Source organism: Papilio xuthus, unplaced genomic scaffold (genome assembly GCF_000836235.2).
Source record: "Papilio xuthus unplaced genomic scaffold, Pxut_1.1 DF828177.1, whole genome shotgun sequence".
Taxonomy (NCBI): domain Eukaryota; kingdom Metazoa; phylum Arthropoda; class Insecta; order Lepidoptera; family Papilionidae; genus Papilio; species Papilio xuthus.
Window position 1 is genome coordinate 2,717,115 of NW_013530472.1, and position 21,184 is coordinate 2,738,298.

At 31.5% G+C, this 21,184-nt stretch overlaps 1 protein-coding gene across 2 annotated transcripts; it reads right to left on the reverse strand.

The window, feature by feature from the left end:
• Positions 1 to 66: 66 nt before the first annotated feature.
• LOC106113751 (ankyrin repeat domain-containing protein 12) lies at positions 67 to 20,397 on the reverse strand. 2 transcript variants are annotated; one of them, XM_013306660.1, is made up of 15 exons: positions 20,274 to 20,397; positions 19,216 to 20,200; positions 19,094 to 19,141; positions 17,021 to 17,278; positions 7,380 to 7,560; positions 7,052 to 7,169; positions 6,707 to 6,905; positions 6,218 to 6,363; positions 5,761 to 5,889; positions 5,291 to 5,345; positions 4,893 to 5,035; positions 3,888 to 4,069; positions 3,577 to 3,685; positions 3,308 to 3,469; positions 67 to 3,084 (listed from the first exon to the last, which is right to left on the reverse strand). In XM_013306660.1, the coding sequence occupies exons 1-15, from the start codon at positions 20,289 to 20,291 to the stop codon at positions 2,911 to 2,913; spliced, it is 2,907 nt and encodes a 968-aa protein (XP_013162114.1). In that variant the 5' UTR covers positions 20,292 to 20,397; the 3' UTR covers positions 67 to 2,910. The 2 variants fall into 2 exon arrangements, with proteins under 2 accessions (XP_013162114.1, XP_013162113.1); XM_013306659.1 differs by having other exon boundaries at positions 7,031 to 7,169.
• Between the last annotated feature and the right edge of the window lie 787 nt (positions 20,398 to 21,184).

The following is a 21,184-nucleotide window of genomic DNA, read 5'->3' on the forward strand; positions in this document are numbered from 1 at the left end:
TTTGTTGGTAAAGTTTTTTTTTATAATTCGTGTAACAAATGATTACAAGGAATTAAATGAAACACATAAATTTGACACAGATTATAATATAGACACCAATAACATGTATTATGAAATTTGAGGACAATAGAGATTAGGAAAATATATTAATTGAGATCTGTAACTTGACTGTTAACTTATGAATTATATTTTTGATAATTTAAATTAGTGCAACAAAAAATTGATAAAAAAGATATCCCAGTCTCAATGTTATGTTACCTGCAATTTTTTTTTAGTTGATTTTGGAAATAAATCAAAGTCTATCAGAACATTCATGTGTGAATATCATAAATAACAAATTATGGAGAAATCAATATAATTTAAAATCCCCCCAATTAACAAGTAATTATAACGAACCACTGATTTCTAAACAAATCAAAACAATGGTAAGGTGCATCACAGAAAGTTTCTACGAATTAATGGCCTTTTACAATTTATTAAAGCAATTTTTTTTCTTCATAATTTCAACAAAACTTAATTTAACAGTTGAATAAATAATTTTTAAATAATAGTTAATACTTAGTGTTTTTTTCTATTCAATATATCAAACATAGGAGCTTAATGTATCCAGTCTTCTCGCATTCCCCCAGAAATTGGGCAGATCTAATGTTCTAAAATTATTTGTATTTATTATCTGCCATAACAATTTGTTTGTTGTTTAACATTTCTCTTCCACACCAATATATTAAAAGTACTAAAGAAATATCTAAAATAAAAAATAATTTCTTTTGTATTGAACCCTTACATTTGATTAAATTCGAATTACCTAATATTTTCAAAATTAATTTGCTCCAATAAAATGCAAAAGGTCTGAGGTCGACTATAGAAGAATAACATTTAGACATTTATATTTGAAACACTTATAACTACATAATAAATTTGCCAACTTGCTTAATTTTAAAAAAATCTATTACACGATTTACATATAATTTATATATATTTTACTTGAGAAAGATACTTTTTTTATTAATAAAAAAGAAAATTATATATAATGTGTAAAGACCAGAATATAGCATCGAAAATAAATTGTATAAAATAATTACCTTTTTTTATGTAAATAGCAAAGTTGGCAAATAATATTTAAATAACACCTGTCAAATTTTAAGTAAATATATGTTCATATAACTAACACTGTTGACCTATTAAGGGGATGGTAAGTGTAGCAAGAAATTTCAATAAATAAGGAAAAAAAATTACAGATATGTTTATCCGTGGAAGAACTAGAAATTTTCGAATAGATGTTTTACATGTGAGAACCCAAGGGTACATTTAAAATAAGTAACAAATGAAACATAATACTGTTCTATACATCATGTTCTAAATTATGTTTACTATTAATATATGAACTTTTATTTAAATCAAAATCTGACAGTTGTTATTTTCCTACATCTATATGACACAAGGTCAAAATTAATGGTAGTTTCAATTTACGATTATTAGTAAATGTGATATACAATTTCAGATGTGAATTAAAATTGAATCATTTATCTATGAAACTACTGATGAACTGTAATATAACCTACATACATAGGCCTAGAGGCCAGAATATGCCAGCTGATAAAAACGGAAAAATTAAAAAAATCAACCTGTATAATCAAAAAAGGATATCTGAACTGGTGAGAGCGCTGCTGTCGTTCTAGGTTTTGTCAGAACATATATAAAATCTACGTAGACATAGAAAATGACTACAGACATGGAATGAATGAAGGGCGCTAGTGAGCTGTTATTTAGTTTCACTTATGTCCACCGGTTCAGTTACTCTGTTAATAAATAAGTACAAAACAGCTTTTTGACACATTGTCGGTTTCCAAAATATGCATTTCGGAAACACGCACAGTGCATTTGAGCTTAAAAAAATGAAAAACTTAAAAAAATATTGTAGACAAAATAAAAAATTGTACGAATAAAAATTCAAATCCAAATGAAAATTAGAAAAAAATGTTAGTTTTGTATCTATCATATCAATTGTTCTGACAAGAATTATGTCAGATAATTGTATTTATAATTTTAGGCAAGTCTCACTTACCCTTTCCCGCGTATTTATCCAAAGTATTGCAATCTACAATAAACTATTCAGCTTAGCTTCATAAATTGCACCCAAACACCAATCAATGTTACACAAGTTAAGTTTTACTTTCTCTTAAATTAAACGAAAAAAAATTAAAAAAAAAACATATTAAGGTAACAGGCAATCTAAATATTGAAACAATAGATCCATCGGTTACCGAAATATGAAAGAACGTAATATTCAGAGAACTGACAATCCATTTTTAATTTAAAAGTTAAATGATGACAAATTATGGATCATCAGGTACCAGAATATTTGAGATTTCAGAGGTTTCGAATTTTAACTATGCGCCCCCGTTGAGCCGTCTCACCAATACTGATAAGGGGTGTAACTAAAACTATTCAAATTTTGATGTCCATTGTCTGTTTTTTTTAATTATAACTGTTATTTATTTGGTTTATAATATTTGATGCTGTGCTGAGTTTTTAATTTCATTGTAATGTTTTTAAGTATTGCCCGAAACCAATGTATATGTATGAATTTAGAATAAGCAAGAAAAGTTTGTCAGGTCTGCGTCAAATTGAAGTCTGTGGTGTCTGCCTACCCCTCTGAGTTACGGGCATAAGTTGTTGTTGTAATATTTTTAAAAACAAATTGCATGATGATAGTATATTTCAATTAATTCGAAGTTTTGTTAGTATTGAATAATTTAATTAATTTAGTTATTTTGGAGAAAAAATAATCCTATTACAGATGTTTTTATTTGTGTTGTTCTCATGTTATATTAGTTACATCCCTTAATGGGTATTATAACTCCTTATTGGTGACGCGGACACACAGATGGTTAAATTTAAAAAAGATATTTAAGCGCGCAAATCAAAATTCGATACGTGAATCTGAGGCACGTGCACAGGATCGATCTTAGGGTTAGAGTTGAACTCGCACAGGCCAAAATCTTTCAGTTTCCACTCCCATTCCATTATTTGTGAGGCGTGCAGTGTTTCTGCCTCCATGTTCTGACGACGTAGCATTACTTCCTGTCGAACAAAAAAAATTCTTTATTAATATAATAAGTACGAAAGATTTGATTGTCTGTTTGCATTGAATAAGCTTTACACAACTGAAGCAATTTAAAAAATTCTATCACTGTTTGGCTACACTATCCTCGGGGGACTAATCCAAGGCAAATTAACTATGACAATTGGTATATTTAAAAAATAAAGATACAACCTTCTTTTTGTAGTCGGTTAAGAAACTTACTTTAATCTTCTCCCATTTATCATCGACCTCCTGCAGCCAGGAGTTGATCTGGCGGCCGTTGCATCTGGAGCGCTGGGCGTTGCGTTTCTCCTCTTGTTCTGGAGCCAGCAGATTGCACACCTCCTTGTCACGGAGTACTGTGCATACTGAATACGGCAGAGCCTGGAAATTAGTTACAAATACAATAAGTCATTATTGTCATACTACTAACAAGAAGTCAGGTAGAAAAACCTGTATATAGGTTCATTATATTTGGAAAATGATTTTACCTGGTTGGCAACAGCGCGTTCAGCACGGCCATGCACTCTCAATATCTCTTGTTCAACGGACAACACCAACTTTTCTTTCTCAACAAGATGCTGCATACGCAAGTGTGTCCTGTTTAAAAGAAAAAAATAGGAATAAAAATTTGGTCTTATTTAGTTTCATTTGTACATTCCGGGCCAAATAAGTTCCACTTTAAATATTAACTTCAGTATTGGACTTATATCCGAGACTAATTGTTGGTTTCTGAAAACAAAACCCCTAAAAACATACTGTTACTTTGTTTTGTAAAAGATAATGACTGATGACAATTTACCTTGCTTGTTCCTGTCGTTTGAATTCCTCAACCATCAGCGGTGCGAGATTGGGCGGAATCTCGATAGCTGGAGGGTTGACATTCCCTTGCAGCGTGTAGGTGCAGCGGTTCATCAGATACTTGTGGAAGTCCTTCGGTGGCTTCGGCTTTACTGGGAACAGGCTCTTTTGACGTTCCTCTACCTAAATATTGAGGAAGAATTTAAATACATTCTTGTTTTAGATGTTTATTAAAAAAATACGCAATTATTATACACCGTCCAATGTTTATCTTTTCTATTATTAATTAACTGCTTTACTAATTTGATTACTATTTAGAAATATGGGTACTTTTTTATTAAGAGTAGGGGGCAAGCGAGAAACGGGAACACCGAAGTGTATTTGGCGCCCATGGACATCTGCAAGACTAGATTTATTTTATTTATTAAGCAATTGGTTTTATTTTAATTATTTTTAATCAAAAAATTACATCTTGTGTCGATTTGATTTTATTATTGTTTTTATTTAAATTAGCCTGCCTTTGTTTCATTTGTCTGCATGTGTCAAAAGGTAATTAAAACTTTGGACAGAGGATAATAATCTGGTACATACATAGCATAAAATTAAGAATTAAAAAAGCCAGCTTTATAATGTATACATACACATAGTAATACATAGCCTTATTACTAAGGCCTGGATGAGCGTATATTTAATATAAGCTAATCTAAGAATTTTAAATTTAGCTTTAATAGAAAAAAAAATTGCAATCTATAAAATATGCAATATAAATAGAATAAATTATATCTAAATAAACATACGTTTTAATGAATAAAAAGAAGTTTTATTAAACCAGGCCCCAATAATTACGACTTCAATTAATATTCGCAGTTCAACTTCAACAAAGTTTAAAAAAAAAACTCCAAATAAACATAAATACAGTTACAACAACAAACAAATGCGACATATTAATATATAAATTTCATACGAAAATACTCGCTCCTTTATTTTATATTAGTCTAAATGATACCTGTTTACGGATCTGTAAATGCATCTGGTAAGGGTTGGAGTGAGTGACCGCGTGTACGAGGCTGGTATCCTGGGTAGACTCGTGTCTCGACTCCCGGTGGCTGTCCTTAGATGTTTTGATCTTACGCTTCCTCGGGTGCAATTCTACAAAACAACCAATCGCATTACACATTATTTGTTTGAATCTTTCAGGGCGCATGGCGCGCTCTCATTAAAATGTCAATGGTCAAAATGATTAGTGAGGGGACATAAACGTCGACATTTTAGTAGGGCTAGTTTTGCGCCAGTACACCGGCACACTGTCGGATTTTCTTTCTTACACTATATAATATTACTGATATTTAATAAAGAAACAAACTATTTTTGTAAGAAAAGCGTTTTAGGTAAAAAAAATCATACCTGATGTGTCGCGACTGGAATGATGGTCGTGATGATCCTGGAAATGTTTTTTGCTCTACTCGGGTTAGTTGTACTTTTCACAGCGGTTTGATCAGATTAACAATATTTCTTACTATTTGTATGCCTAGTACGAATATTTGTGAGAACATTTTCGTAACGTCATCATAATTTTTGAATGTCATACAAATTTTGACATATTTTATCGACGTTACGAAGGCGCTTGTCGCAAATATTCGTGCTTGGCCCTTTGAAGGAAAGTATTTCATATCTCTCGTAAGATATGAATCTCTTTTCGTTGGATTTCGAATCTTCTATAGCTTAATGGTGAGTTTGTAATGTCTAAAAAACTGTTTACATATATTGATTTTCCTTTTTTTTGTCAAAGAAGGAGGAATGATGTTGATGTATGTTGTGTTATATATAATTGTTATTATTGTTAAGTTTGATTGATGATTATAATATATACTTACAGATCCTTGCGGCGGGCTCTTATTTAGACTGAGAGCTTGTCCCCTGGTTTCAGCGCCAGTATGCGGTGATGTTCTACCCTTATCCTTGTCATCATTGGTCCTGTGCGAGCGCAGTACTCGCTGACCCGTCTATGGAATAAAAATATATTGTTAAAACAAATTTCGTAACCATTTAGTCTTAAATTACAAAAGGGTCTTCTTCTTCGTATACTACATTACTGAAGGTCCTGCTTGTGATATGCATTTAGAAATGCGTCGACCAGTCTCGACGCCGTCCCGTCTTCGGCTTCTCTCAGGGCAATCGTGAAATATAACCTGTACTTGATCTGACCAGCAATCGATTGACCCCGTGACCTTTTACCCTTAATCATTCCAACTACGAACAATTTGTCCAGGTTGTCGGTGTGTCTCTGGGTGAATGGGTAATATTGTCTTTATTTAAAAAAAGAAGTCCTACCTTTCCACATTCACTGAGTCTTTTATCATCGCTGTTGCCATCAGAGCTGTCAGATGTTTGTCCGGCATCGGTGGTGGTGCAAGGGATGACGTAGGGCAACGTCCCGCCCCCACGACCCTTGCCGCTGCCCCTTTGACCTGTACCACCTGGAAAAATAGCTCACATTACATTTCACTTACACTTAGTACTCTTAGCCGGAATACTCCGGGCATGTTTATTATCGAGCGTCTTAAGTTAGCTAAACTCAGCTTAGAAATTAAATATTATAAATGCGAAATTTGTATGGATGGATGTTTGTTAGAAACTATCCCCAGTACGGCTGAAAAGAGCCCGCTGAAATTTGACATAAAAGTAGAAAGTAGTCAGGAAGAACGCATAGGCTATTAATTAAGAGCTTTTTTTTCTATTGCGCGCTAAAGGAGTCGCAGACAAGAGCTGATAGACGTTAAAAAAATCTGATGAATATAGTTGTTGTGAGGTGTAACGTACCTTCTTCTTGTTCATTCCGACCACCCGAGCCGCCGGCGCCTCCCGGGATGACGATCTTGAGCGGCGGCACCTTGGGACCAGACTCCGACTTCACTTCTTCGGTATCTCCATCACCGGCATCTTTAGATTGACTCGACTTCTGGCTTTGCACCGGACTCTTCCTATCCTGTTTGCTCTGGGACTGCGATTTCCCTCCTTTCTGTTAAAACATAGATTCAGACATTAAATCAATAGTTTTTATAACACTGGCAGTAGTGACAAAAATAAAATAAAAAAATCTTCTCTCGTGTGAAATCAAAATAAAACGTTTTGTTTGTATTTTACTTGATGCAGTTGATTGTTTACTTTTCCTCCGGCGCCCTTTCCGGATTGTGTCTTGGAGGAGCCCTTGCCGCCGCTCTTGCCCAGCGGCGCGGCGCCCGTCTTGCTGGCCGGTCCGGGCGGCTTGGTGCCACTCGGAGCACTACAACATTGTACATTTACAACCAAACAGAACAATTACACTGACTTTTTTTCGCGAAAAGGGTCTTAAATATAAACAAGTGTTTATTTTATAATACATTAGAAATTTGATCCAATCTCATCTTCGGGTATGTAAGCAGATCAAAATAATTTAGTGGATTTTCAAAGTCTGTAAACATTGTTAGATTTAATTATGTCGTAAAATATTTACCGTCCGGGACCACTGCGCGCTGTGGCGACGGGTTTCGCCATGGGCTCCTTGTCTTCTGCTTCCTTTTTCTTCTTCTTCTTGGTGATGTCATCGTCGGTGGTCTCGGTGCTCAACTGCCCGTCAGTGTAGTTCCGTTTAGGGCCAGATGTAGACTCATTATCATTAGTCACCTGGGTTTTTTCTGAAATTATTTGATTATATTAATAGGAATATAATAAGATAATGGATATTGAAAGCTTTAAGATTAACATTGAAAGTAATGTAAAACATATTACCATACAGGAAATCACAATTCTTGTTTATCTATTTAGCCAACAGCTCAGCTTTGTCAAAGCTAATTTTCAGCGCGAAATTAGCCCTTACTAGTTTTTCTTTTTGCGAATTAATTTCGATATAAGAAAAACTAGTAAGTACATGAGAGATGAGGTACGGATACACGGAACAAAACAAACACGATTATTAAAATGATCTCACAGCCGATGTTGTTGTTCTTGGTGTTTCCACAGCAGAAACACATGAACAAAAACATTATCTCTGTTTTTCAAAGAGAAGGCTTAAAACATGTTTTTGTGCTTGTGTTTCAGCAATGAAAACCCATGGTCAGATGCAATGGTATGTTTGTCACTGGCGCGCACACAAAACATCTTGATGCAAACAATGAAATGATCCTTGGTTACCTGATGAGCAAGTTATCGAATAAATAAAACATACGAGCTTGTAAACTATAAGAAAAATATAAATTAAATCCTTGACACTTTCTAATTTATTATTGGAAACGTAACGTTATCGACATTTTAATTTTTCAATCTATATAAATAAATACCATAAAATTATTAAATGTTTTACGTAATATTTACCTAAATAAACGTATTCAATGTTTTAGTTAAACATATTTCGCAACAGTCAATTATATTTTAAAAATAAATCAAGAAAATTATATAATAAAAAAAAATAGCAATAAAACTAAAAGAGAACAAATATTGTGAATATTTTGCAAGGCGTACCATATTTTTAACATTAGGATAATTATTTAAAACTTACCTTTTCCCAATACGTTATCACAGTGAAACAATTATTACAACAATCATTAATTATTATTTTATAATGGTAAATATTACCTCTGGTGCGTGACCGCGTTTTGGTTTTACGCATTATAAAACCAAACTATAACTTTTTTTTAGAATAATGGATTACTTGGAATCGTAACTAGGACACATTGTTTAGTTATCGTATAAACAAACCACTAAGCCTATGAGGCAAACAAACACGAAAAAACTAACTTTCGACCATCAAATATGTAAAACACAATTTTATAACACGTCTACTAAATTTAAATTGATTTATATTAATTTAATAGCGTATATTGAGCAATGTTTAAATAAAACGGTCATTGTATTGACGCCGGGAACATAAATATAACGAGTGATGGCCCCGTGCAGCGCACCGTATTGATTTTCTTCCCGGCGCAACTCCCCGACAATCTACATACATATACCTGTATAGGTACCTCTCTACCTCTCTTTCATGCCTAACATTTTCGTACCGTAACATTATGTAACAATTATATATCACAATTAAGACTTAATAATAAACATTAATTAAGATACACTAAATTTAATCAAACTAAATCTTTATCGATTGAATTTTTATGTAAATAAAAAAATCACGACTAAAATTTACGCACTACGTTAATATTATTACGATACGAATGTATTTATTTCAATGTAAAAAATATTTTAATAAGACCTCGTAATTCTAAAACCACTTGGTGAAAGGTACGCGCGGTAACTAAATCAAAATAGATCATTTCATCGTTTAAATCAATAGACCGAATGAACGAAGTATTACCCAATCCAGCTCTAACTTACAAATTATCAAAATGTTATTTATTCTTAAAATATAAACATAATATCGTTTATAAATATTGGAATTTTACAATGTCAAATCAATTACAATATTTCGCAAATATATATAGAACTTTTGCAGATCACATTCAATTTTTAAGTTTAAAAATGTTTCAAAAACATAGGAAAAAGTTTTGCAAAAAAGCAATTAAGATATTTGAAAACGGGATTTGATTTGCAAAAATATCTTTTAATTTGATAAAGCCGTAATTTAAAGCTAAAAACATATTGAAGCGCGAATTAGTATTATTAGCATAGGGTTTTCAGGATACAAAATTTTATTATAACCTTAAAAATGGCGTATGTAAAGTATATTACGACGAATATAGATAAAAAAACATATAATAAAAACGTCTTTATTTACATATTAAAGAAGTTACACAAATATAAATGTAATGTGGGTGTCTTAAGGAGAAATTACACACGATGACACTGTAATCAGTAAAACACATATAGAAAATGTAGTAAAACGAAAAAAATATTGATATTATTAAGTTATAATTAATTTTAAAATAATTCTAATCTGAATTATTTATTTATTGCTCAATATTTATTTGTTGTATGTATAATTCATTTTAACTCTACAGTAGGGGTAAAACAGTGCATTTTTAAATCTAAAATTAAGAAATATATTTTTAATTTTTTTTTGTCAATTGCTTGCCTGCAAAAAGTCTTGAGATCTTTGACTAATTTTTCTAATACTTTAAAGATTTCTTTTGTAATCTTTACTGTTAGATCACAAGCTACCTTTATATTATTTTAAAAATTAAGGCTTGAAGAAACTTTATGTTATTACTATCATATTATTCTACTGGAAAAATTTTAAATGAAGTATAACACTTTTTATTTTACTCCAGCACAATTTTTTTAAGGAGTAATTTAGTTTACAGCAGATTTGTATTAAAAATAGCAAAATAAATTATAATTGAAGTTGCCTTTAACTATGAAAATTAATTTAAGCAATTCATACACTTTAACATATGACAACTAGTCCTTTATAAATTCTTCAGTCATTTGTGTCTAATAATTAGGTGTAATCTATATCAATAATATGACTTTGTTCTTAAAATTTTACCTAGCAAATTATTTTCATTACTGTAGGGTATTTTTAAATAAATAAGTATAAGTAGTTGAGTATTAATAATTAATCCTGTATTAGTAATACATTATATAATTTTTTTCTAGGAAGTCAACATACAAGGCTGCCATTGTGTCAAGTTACTTTGGACAAAAGTGATAAACTTAAGGCAAAAGTTTAGTTAATTTTTTAATTAATGTATTTTTTAATTTTTATGAATGAAATAATACAGTTATAAAAACATACCTTCAACATTATTGACTTTTTCTTGAGTAACCTCCTTACTATCAAAGTGATCAGTCGATGCTAGCCCTTCCATAATGCCTTTTTGTCACGTAAGTTGTTCTGAATATCCCTCTCAGAATTTGTGATGCAGTTCATCCCTTGTACATCCAACGTGAGAAGTTTTTGGGTGATCTGTATTAAAAAGATTTGCACTTGTTAATTTAATTAAATTAATAATTAGTTAATTAAAAAAAGTAATTAATTTAACAAAACCATTATTAAGACTACTGTACTAATTACATCAAAATAATGTTATTACATACAAATAAATAAATGAACATGTAAAAAGAAAAAAAATACCACGTGAAAATTATTATTTTTGAACTCTTTACTATAGTTGAACTTTACTTACGCGTTTAAACTTTTCAGAAATCACTCTGCCCTTTTTTCTTTCGAATAACAGGATTATGTCACACAATATCTTGAATAAATACGCAAAAAGGAACGGCTTGATAAAATATTCAAGCGTGATTAAATTATGAAAACCACTAACAGAAAAGATAACTATGTCGACAAACAACTATATTCGAAACCGATATCTACACCGGCTACAGTAATAACTATCAAACAACGTATCAATGGAAATAGATTAATTTTCCTAAATATGAATCCATTTCCTAAGGTGTAAGTCAGTAATCCACTAATGTAACTACACTTAACTTTAGAACTCTACACAAGTATAAACACAGTAACCAACGCTATTGGTAGAATTTACGAGTTGCGCGTTTGAAAGCATGCGGTATAATTTGGCTTCTGTTTTTTCTGAGTAAGTCTTAACAGTGTAACTTCACCTTTACTTCCGACATATCGAACACTGAACTGACACTTAACCAAACCACACGCAATGCGGTACTAAGCAGAGTATATAATAACTATACTACTAATACTACTACTCATTTTTGGTACCGTTACTAATCTAATTATAAGTAAACACTGAGTAAAGTGCCAAGAACATATAAAATACCCAAATCTGGTTATAAAATTGCCGCATTTCGTTCCTATCACTAAATTGTATAAGCTGTCACAAAAAAATACGTTTCTTACTTACTGGCAACATGTAATTCTTATTGCTAAAAAAATAGTAAGGTGATTTTAAAAAATGTTACGATAATTTCTTCGCTTCTTAATAATTTTTAATAATACTGTTTAAATTTATTTCTAGAAATTAGAAGGTGCCATATTATTTTATAAAATAAATGCTTAAATAATATCAAAAAATAAACAAAAAATACACAAATTAAGCAATTTAATGGAAATTAACTTTCGAGAACTTTCTAGTATCTCTAGCAACACCAAATGGGTTGCCATCAGTCTTGGAAGACTCAACTCAACTTTGATGAACTGCAGTTCACACGTGTGAAGTAGATCAATGAACCGAAGCTCATGCATAGTTATAATTTGCGTCTCGAGTTGCGATCTGTGAGTCAACGGGCTTACGGTTAGTCAGCTGACATAGTTATAGTATATCGCAATGAGCTGTCAATTTAGTTTTTTAGCTGAAGCTCAACATAGTTGTTTTCTACTTTGATGGTAATAGTTACTATCGCATATTTTTTTTCGACTCTTATTTTTATAGTAAATATAGTTTATCTATTTAAGGATGATTAATTTGACAATTCAATAGATTTCAGTCGAGTAAAATCGGTTATGAAACTTTTCGATTTCCGGTTGTTGTTTTCAAAATTATGAAATTGATTATTTCGACTTTATTGTTTTAGAATTAAAATATAAATAATAATGTTTCTTTCTATTCTCGATCCATTCTTTAAAATTATAATGAAGAAATAAATATTTAACCTGAAATTGAATATACTCAACAGAATAGAAAACGTAAAGGTTGCCAACTTTCACAACTGCGCAACTTTGGGGTTGCCTGGTGAGTAAATATTACACTCATCAGTTATTTATTAGAAAAAAAAAACAAATAAAAGTTTAATTTAACTGTATAAGGTTGCCTTATTAATAAAATGATCTAGTTCAGGGTTTTCTAGGTAATGTATGTAAATTTTAAATGCGAGTAGTAAACGTGATTTTTTAAGGATATAGTGTTTTTGGTTATTTAGAGTCTTATATTATTGATTGGGTTTGATATTTTTTCGAAATTTCCAATGAGTGTAACATTTACTTTCATCTTATATACCAGGCAACCCCATAGCTGCCCTGATTATCTAAATTTAATGAAGAATTTATTATTTTTTACTAACCGGTCGCAATTTAATTAGGCAACTATCTGCAATATTATAATGTGAATATTATATGTAATTTATTTCTTATCACTCATAAAAAAACAGATGAGGTTATATAATTCCCATATCGGATCTTGCACTATAAGTCAACCGTCCATTAAGTACGATATTAACCTTATACAAAATTAATTCGATACTTAATAGGCGTCAGTAGTCACACTTATCATCCTTAAATAGACAAATTATGGCTTTCAAAATAATAAGGAAAAGATTTTAAAAAACATTGAAATTTATATTTTAAGAGCAGCGTTCACTGACTAAGTTATAAAATTGACAGGTATTCTTTGGCCTTGAGGAAAATAATATGCAATTATTTGGATACTCACATAATATTACGTACCATGATCCGCGCGCTATCAGCGGTACCAAGGTCCAAAAATTGTGACCGGTCTTAGGGTCGATTATTCTTTTCCTAAGGTATTCTAGAAAGATTCTTTACATAGCTCGAAGAAAATACGTAAACATAATTTTAAAAAAAAATTTCAAAAAATTTTCAAAAAAAACCTGTGTAATCACCATAAAAAAAAGTGCTAGCTTACATCAACAGATGGCATTTAAGTGAACTTTTGATCTAACAAACATACTTGATCCGTTAAGGCGCTACCATCGCGGATAGTTTGTCCAAAAACATATATAAAATCCTCTTAGGCATAAAAATGAATACAAGAAAAAAGTATGCCAATTAAGTTACAATGCAACAAGGATCTGTTAAAACATTTTTTAACATTAACAGGGGGTTGCCAATAAGCTATTATAATTTAGTGTCGCTTAGTGGCCACCAGAACAAGTAAGTTTGTCGATCAACATAACAAATGAAATACATCAACATGACAACTTATGACAACGTTTGTGTGATAAATTACAATATCAAGTTTGTATACTACTATAGACTTTTTATAAAAACAAGTGAGTCAGTGATAAGTTACAAAAACAAATTGTTATTGTAATTTATCAAGGACTTGCTTCGATATTGCCCGTCAAATATTCCACAGTGAATCCTAATTCGTTTTTTTAGTGTCACGTTTCTCAATGATTATGCCATGCCACATCACCGTTTGGCAAGTAAACCGAATTTAACTTAAACAATCGGAGTACTCACAGACAGTACGCACATTTACCGACCAATGTATTTACTAAATATTTCAACGTCAACAATCGTGTTATATCTATAATAAGTTTTGTCATTTTCAGCTATTAAAAATATTCTAATAACTGTTACGTAATAATATATTCTTGAAACTTATATTCATTTCCAACGATCGATGGGATTTTTGAAAATATTCAAAAATATTCAACGCATACGTATGAATCATCCGAACGCCTTATGTGATCTTAACAAAAATTGTTTTAAGTGTGACTAACGCATGAGAAATATTGTCAGGGACAGTTTAGAAACGTATTATCTCCGTGTGGGTTTCTACTGCTGACACTCGTATTGGTACATATTGTCATCTCTCACATTGCCGCTGCAATAACAGAGACAATATGTGTCAATTCAAATTTAATTACAGTAGAGATCCAAATATATTTAACTATTTATTAAATCGACCGAAATTACCTGGACAGTGCGAAAGAAACAAAAACGGTCAAACCAAAACAAACAACAAATCGTCAAGAGAACTGGATCGAGGCTGTTCAAAGCGAAATATTTGACGTCTTTCTTTGTTTTGAATGAAAATAAAATATGTGTGAATGAATGAATCGATTGACACTTACGCGTAATTATCATTGGGAGTCTCCAAAATAATCAGTGATATTTGCTACAAATAATCAAGGATTCTATAGTTGGAAAACGAGAAAATCAGCTTTGGATTTAAGGAACTATTGAATCAAAAAAAAAAATGATAGTTTACTTTTAAATAAAATAACTAAATTTAGAGCAATATTGAGTCAAAATTAATATGTTTAACAGAAAAATGAATGGAAGTAGTATTTATACATTTATTAAAGAAACGAATAAACATTTTCATAAAAACAAATAAAGTTTCTATATATTTAATAAGAAAACAAAAAAAAATGGTCTATTGTTACTATAAAAGTATTTCATTAATATATTCTGGCCAGACTGATAGAGTATGGTTTTTTCAGAGTATGTATGTTAATAATATAGGTCCGTACGTCGGGCCGAACTGAAGTCATTTCATTTGATTCTTATTCTTCAGTGGTATTTTATATCATATTTACTTATCAACTGCAGTATGTAACTAACTAAAAAAAAAATATAAAATACGTCAAAATCTTACACAATACACGTCTGGCGAAATACAATGTATGGAAGTGAAAGTTAATTTTAGTAGAACAATGTGAGTTAAATAAATCCATAGGAAATGCAGTCTTCGAAATGTATGATGGGTGTGTGAATGATAGGATTAAACAGTTGAAAGGAAAGAGTGATTTTAAAAGAGGTCAACTAAAGTTAAAATAGACATGGTTCGTAAATTTGGACAAGTAAAAAAGGTATATAAACATCAAAAAAGAATTTAAAGAAGTCCGTTGAGGGCCGTCCTAGACGAACGTATGTCCAGATCGGCGACTATTATACTGAGTATATAACGGACGTAACAAAAGCACCCGAAACCGACTATTATCCGCGTATTTGTATTATAAGGAAGAAAATACGACAGTGCGCCGGTGTACTAGCGCAACACTAGCCTTACTAAAATGTCGACGTTTAGGTCCCCTCACTAATCATTCTGATACTTGGCTTGGTAAGGAAAGCACGCCATTCGCGGAAAAAGATTCTAATTCATAATGTCTAAAAGTATAAATGTGGGAGAAGCCAAAGAAGTGTGTCTGAACCTTGCCGAAACAAAGATCTGATCTGATAGATTTAACCTTAAGACTATGAGCATAAGTTAGTTTTACATTTCTCATAAAAACAAACACAACTTTTCAATTAATCATTGTACACAATAGTAGTTGTGTTGTATAATCTGACATGGTACACCGTTTAAAAATTATCTGGTGCTACTTTGACGTAATAATGTACGTTTATCGGGACTTGGAAAATTTTACGTCAAATATTCGCCGAATGTAATAAACAACGTATAGGATACAGAAGGGCTTGGTCTAGAAATAGCATCAAATCAATAACTATCGTAGCCGGGAGACGAATATCTGTGTAGTACTGGAATTTAGTACTTGTCGCTTACAGTTAAGGTTCATATTGCATAAACTGAATCCTTATCATTGATTTACTGGTAGCCGGTCACGGCACTTGCGCACTAGATCTTTATCATAGATATACAGATGTATGACCTAGGTCACCTATGAAAACGGATTAGGTAACATAATTAATCATGATCGATCTAAGATATTTTCCCATCAGATAAATACCGTTTTGCTTATAATTAATACATGTCATTTTAAATATTACAATTACACAATTAAATAATTTAAAAATGAACAAATACATAAAATTTTTCGTAAGTTACAAATAAAAAAGCATAGTAGAGAGCATTGAAAGTAAAAAAAAATTTACATTCTCTATCTATCACATCAAAAGCCCATATAAATTCACATGTTGAATTATTACTATTATAAATAAAAAATAATTAGAGCTGGATTGGGTTTTACATTGTGACAATACATTGATGCCGATCGGAACACAAAATAAGAGAAAGCGGATATATCTTATCTCGGAATATAGTCTTCTACAACTGAGACAATGACTAAGTATTGAAAGACAAGATGACGTCATTGTATATTCAAATGACACAAAATATTCCACGCGGGGTATATTTTTAGAATTTTCCATCAAATTATAATACTAAAGACGTCAACATCGCACGGGAAGGACAAATCAATAACACGTCATCGCTCGCAATAATAATTCAAAACATCGAGATAAATTCATTGGTGTTTTTTTGAACACGGTGGAAAAGTACTTGAAATGGCAAAAACGCCCATTTACATCAGTAATATAAGTTAGAAAGTTGCAGCTGGGTCTACCTTTAATGGACGCCATTGTTCTGGACAAACGAGATACGAGATTAAAAAAAAAAATATGTCAAATCATATAGATGACATATAGACTTCCCGGGATACGATATTTCTGTTTTCTGCTGACGAACACATAAAATAAAAAAAATAACAATTTAATACTTTGTAAATAATTTAATATGGTACCTTTAATCGTTTGTAGAAATTTCTTGATCTTATCGTTTGCATAAAAAGATGCTTCTACACCTTGGAAGTTTTTAATATGAGGGTCTGCACCATGTGTGATAAGCAACTTGACTAATTTAATATTGTCTGCAGATACAGCATCAAAAAGTGGTGTATCACCGTTTGGGCCTTTATCGTTTACTAGGGCACCACCCTTAAGTAAATCTTTTACTACTTTTTGTTGACCTTGAAAGCACGCGTCATGTAACGCGGTCCAACCTAGAATGAAAACAAATTTTCATATTATATTTTATACAAGTGAAGCTAAATACAAACACATATATAAAACATCTACATACAACATAAACACCTCTTTTGTAGTAGAGAAATGCAATTTAATTTAAAAAAGCAAAAAAAAATTGTTTTATACTATTTCATACCTTCTAAAATTAGCGAAATTCTTGTCTAATTTTCATTTGCAAATATAAAAAATCATACTCATATTATAAATGCGAAGATATTACCAAACAAGCTACCATATAAGCGTTATATATATCATCACCACATTTACAGTTGCTTTTGATTTGAAAATAATAAAAAAAAACTGATTCTCAGAATTTTAAAGCATGGCTTTATTACTCTTCTTTAAATAAAGTTGTGCTAATCATTGATTATATTAAAATAACATTATTGTCATTCTAAATTGTAATAACAAAGTGTTTAAGTCGGATTAATTTTTTTTGTTTAGACTTAAACATTGATTTATACTAAAGTGATCTTAAATTTTTCCAACCATTATTATTGTTTCGATTAGGAAGTTATCTTTACCTATACACATTTTTTCCAAACATTCTGTACCTTAAATTGTATCTGAACTGTAAAGCTCAACATACATAAAACATTACAATTTTTTTTAATTTAATTCTTGCTTTTACCGATTAAGTTGGTAGTCAATGTTTTGAATTTTACTTTCTTATGTTGTTGTATTATGCAAATTCTATCATTCTTATTTAGAACTTTGTAAAAATGTATCACTGACCTTGAACAAAAAATTCTGCACTCAAATGATACTGGATGCAATTTATGGAATTTTACGTTTCTATGTTTACAAGATGGAAGTTTTAATTTGTAATAAAAGATATAAAATTGAAAATATCAGATCACATCCCTAACTTATAATAAATTCCTAAAGATCCCTAACCTGTAAAAACAATAACATTATATCTTACTAGATTGTTCTTGTAATTCCGCGCTGACGAACTCGCGGGCGACTGCTAGTCTTATAAACTAAAGACATCACAATTTAAAAAACAATGATAATAAATTCTCCACAAAAACATGTTGGCTGTGTTTTTATAAAGAGAATGATGATCACATGTTGTACATGGGTTTTGGCATTTGAAAATCACAGTAGAAAATCAATATACAGTAGACCCGTGGTAATGAGGCAAACTCAAATCTAAATATGTAAAATTATATAGTACTGGCCAAGACTAAAAAGAATATCATGTAATCCGACAAATTACAGATCAAGTTCAGATACTATATGTTATACTTACAAATATATGTTTATATGTTTGTCTGTATTAAAGAAATCAAAAGCATAATGTAAATTTTGTATAAATAGATTTATGAAGATGGACATGATGGATAACTAGGGGCCAGACTATTGCAGGTCCACTGTCTACTTTACTACTTCTACATATGTTATTTCTACTTTTAATAAAATTTGCAAACTATCTACTACATAGCATATACATACATGCATATCATATTTGTATGCATAACTTTTTGGTATAGTTATTTTCTTAATAATATCGATATATTTTTGAAAGTGTTTTGATATAAACCATTTTTTGTTTGGTTTTCAAATATCTTGGTACATAACAGTAATCCCTACACCAAAAATTGTGTTCCCAGTGATTCATATGATGTTCCCGGTCACTAAGATATATAACAATTTCATTAGTTAAATATGTGATTGACAGCTCACCAGTATGCCTAGGTTTAATTGAATTGAAACCCTATCTAAATATGTTAACACTTAAGAATAACATCTCTTTAAAGCAAAACCAAAAAACCTTTTTCCAGTACCTGTGGTATCCATGCGCATGCGTTTTCTTTCCTCAGCAAACGTTAATACTGCACAAGAAAATGGTAAAATGTTATAAATGACTTACTTTAGATTATTCATATGTTTAACAAATATATTTAACCTTGAATAACATCTTTCTGTGAATTTTGTATCGCAATCTTTGTTTGCATTCGAAGGGACACAGGTGGTTTAGCAAGAGGTTGTTTCGGTTTCTTTGGCAGTCGTTGTGTACTCCTATTTCTTTTTCGTTTTTGTTGTAAATGTTTGGTGATGCCTTTCCGTTGTTTTAGTTTTTTCCATTGCACAGGATTAATTTTGCTTTGTTGGGATTGTACTTGTTTAGATTTACCAGTCTGAGATTGTACACTTTCACATTCAGCATTCTCAGACTCGGGTTGTAAGACCATCACATCCTCTCGTACACATTCAGCATTCTCAGACGCGGGTTGTAAGACCATCACATCCTCTCGTACACATTCAGCATTCTCAGACTCGGGTTGTAGGACCATTGCATCATCAGGTTGTACACATTCAGCATTCTCAGACTCGTGTTGTAAGACCATTGCACCGTCAGGTTGTACACATTCAGTGTTCTCAGACGTAGGTTGTAAGAGCACCACACCTTCTAGTTGTACACATTCAGCATTCCCAGACTCTGTTTGTAAGAGATTTGCTTCCTCAACTTTCCCAAATTCAATGTTCTCAGACTTGTGTTGTAAGAGATTCCCTTCCTTAGATTGCCCAAATTCAGCATTCCCAGACTCGGATTGTGAAATGTGCACATCTTCGGGTTGCACACACTCTATGTTTCCAGACCCAGATTGTAAAAGGTTCAAATCCATAGGCTGTACACATTCGGGTTTCCCAGACCCTGGTTGTAAGAGCTCCACATCCATAGCTTCTGCGGGTTTGCATTCCCCACACTTGGATTGTAAAAGTTGAGATGTTCCTTGAGGGTTCATGTTGTAAGCTTGTAAAGTTTCAATTTTCCCACTTTGGAGTTGTACGCTTTTGGATAAATCTTGCGTGGGTTGTATGCTTTGTGGTGCTCTTCCTTGCAAGGGAAGGCTGCGCATTTTCTTTGAGTAAGGGGATGCGGTGACTCCCTGTGAAGACAATAAAACATGTTTAGTATTAAGTATACGACAATGGATTGACCCGAATCTCATCAAAAATTACCGAAGTCATGTTTCCCATTTAGTTTAACAAAAGCTACATAGCACCAATTATAATATTATGAAATTTTCACACACAACACTTTAGAAAACAGAAGTCAGACTGTCATGATATGTTATGGAAGCCAAAGAGTATGCAAATGATAGATTTTTTTTTAAATTTTATGACCTGGTAACATAGACCTTTAGGTCAATAAATGATAGAAGACCAAAGAGTAGAAGACGACGATGGACACAGAGTATGTAAAAGTTGTGATACAAAGAGCCAAAGAGACACACAAAGTCTTTACTTGTTTTAAAAATAGTTACCTTCACTATACACTAAGTTACTTATTGGTCATGTAAAAGAATTAAACGTATAAGATTTTAGGAAAAAATATTTTGTGGAAAACCGCTTCACAAAATCAAAATTTTACCAGAGAACAAAAATCTTGTAAATTAAACTTTCTATCTAACAAAAAAAGTTTTGCAGCGACTCTACAGGTTGTTGCAAAACATGATTGATTTCTGTTCCGATATTCGTTATTTTTATATTGCCCGCAACTTTATCCGCGTAAATTTTGCCTTTATATTATTTAGGCTACTTATTTTACTAACATTTTAACGACAAAACATATTAAAATCACAAAACCTTCCTATAAACCTCATATATTCTAATACAAACTTTCATCCCCTATTCCCTATTCCTATTTTGCACCCTTGAAGGTAACATTTTTACACAAAATTAATTTCATATCTATACATATTAAATTAACAGCCCAAAAATAAGTTTAAAAAGCAGCCTATTTCCTTCCCCGAGCTCTAGACTATCTGTGTACCAAATTACGTTTAAATCGGTTTAGTAGTTTTTGCGTGAAAGGACATACAGAGTTACTTTCGAATTTATAATATTAGTAAGGATTAGTAAGGATAAGC

Bases quoted from the DNA above. Each gene is read 5' to 3' on its own strand.
- LOC106113751 (XM_013306659.1), bottom strand. The intron at 4,070-4,892 runs GTATCATTTAGA...CTCAATATTTAG, and splicing joins ATTTACAGATCCGTAAACAG to GTAGAGGAACGTCAAAAGAG. The intron at 3,085-3,307 runs GTAAGTTTCTTA...TTTGTTCGACAG, and splicing joins ATAAATGGGAGAAGATTAAA to GAAGTAATGCTACGTCGTCA.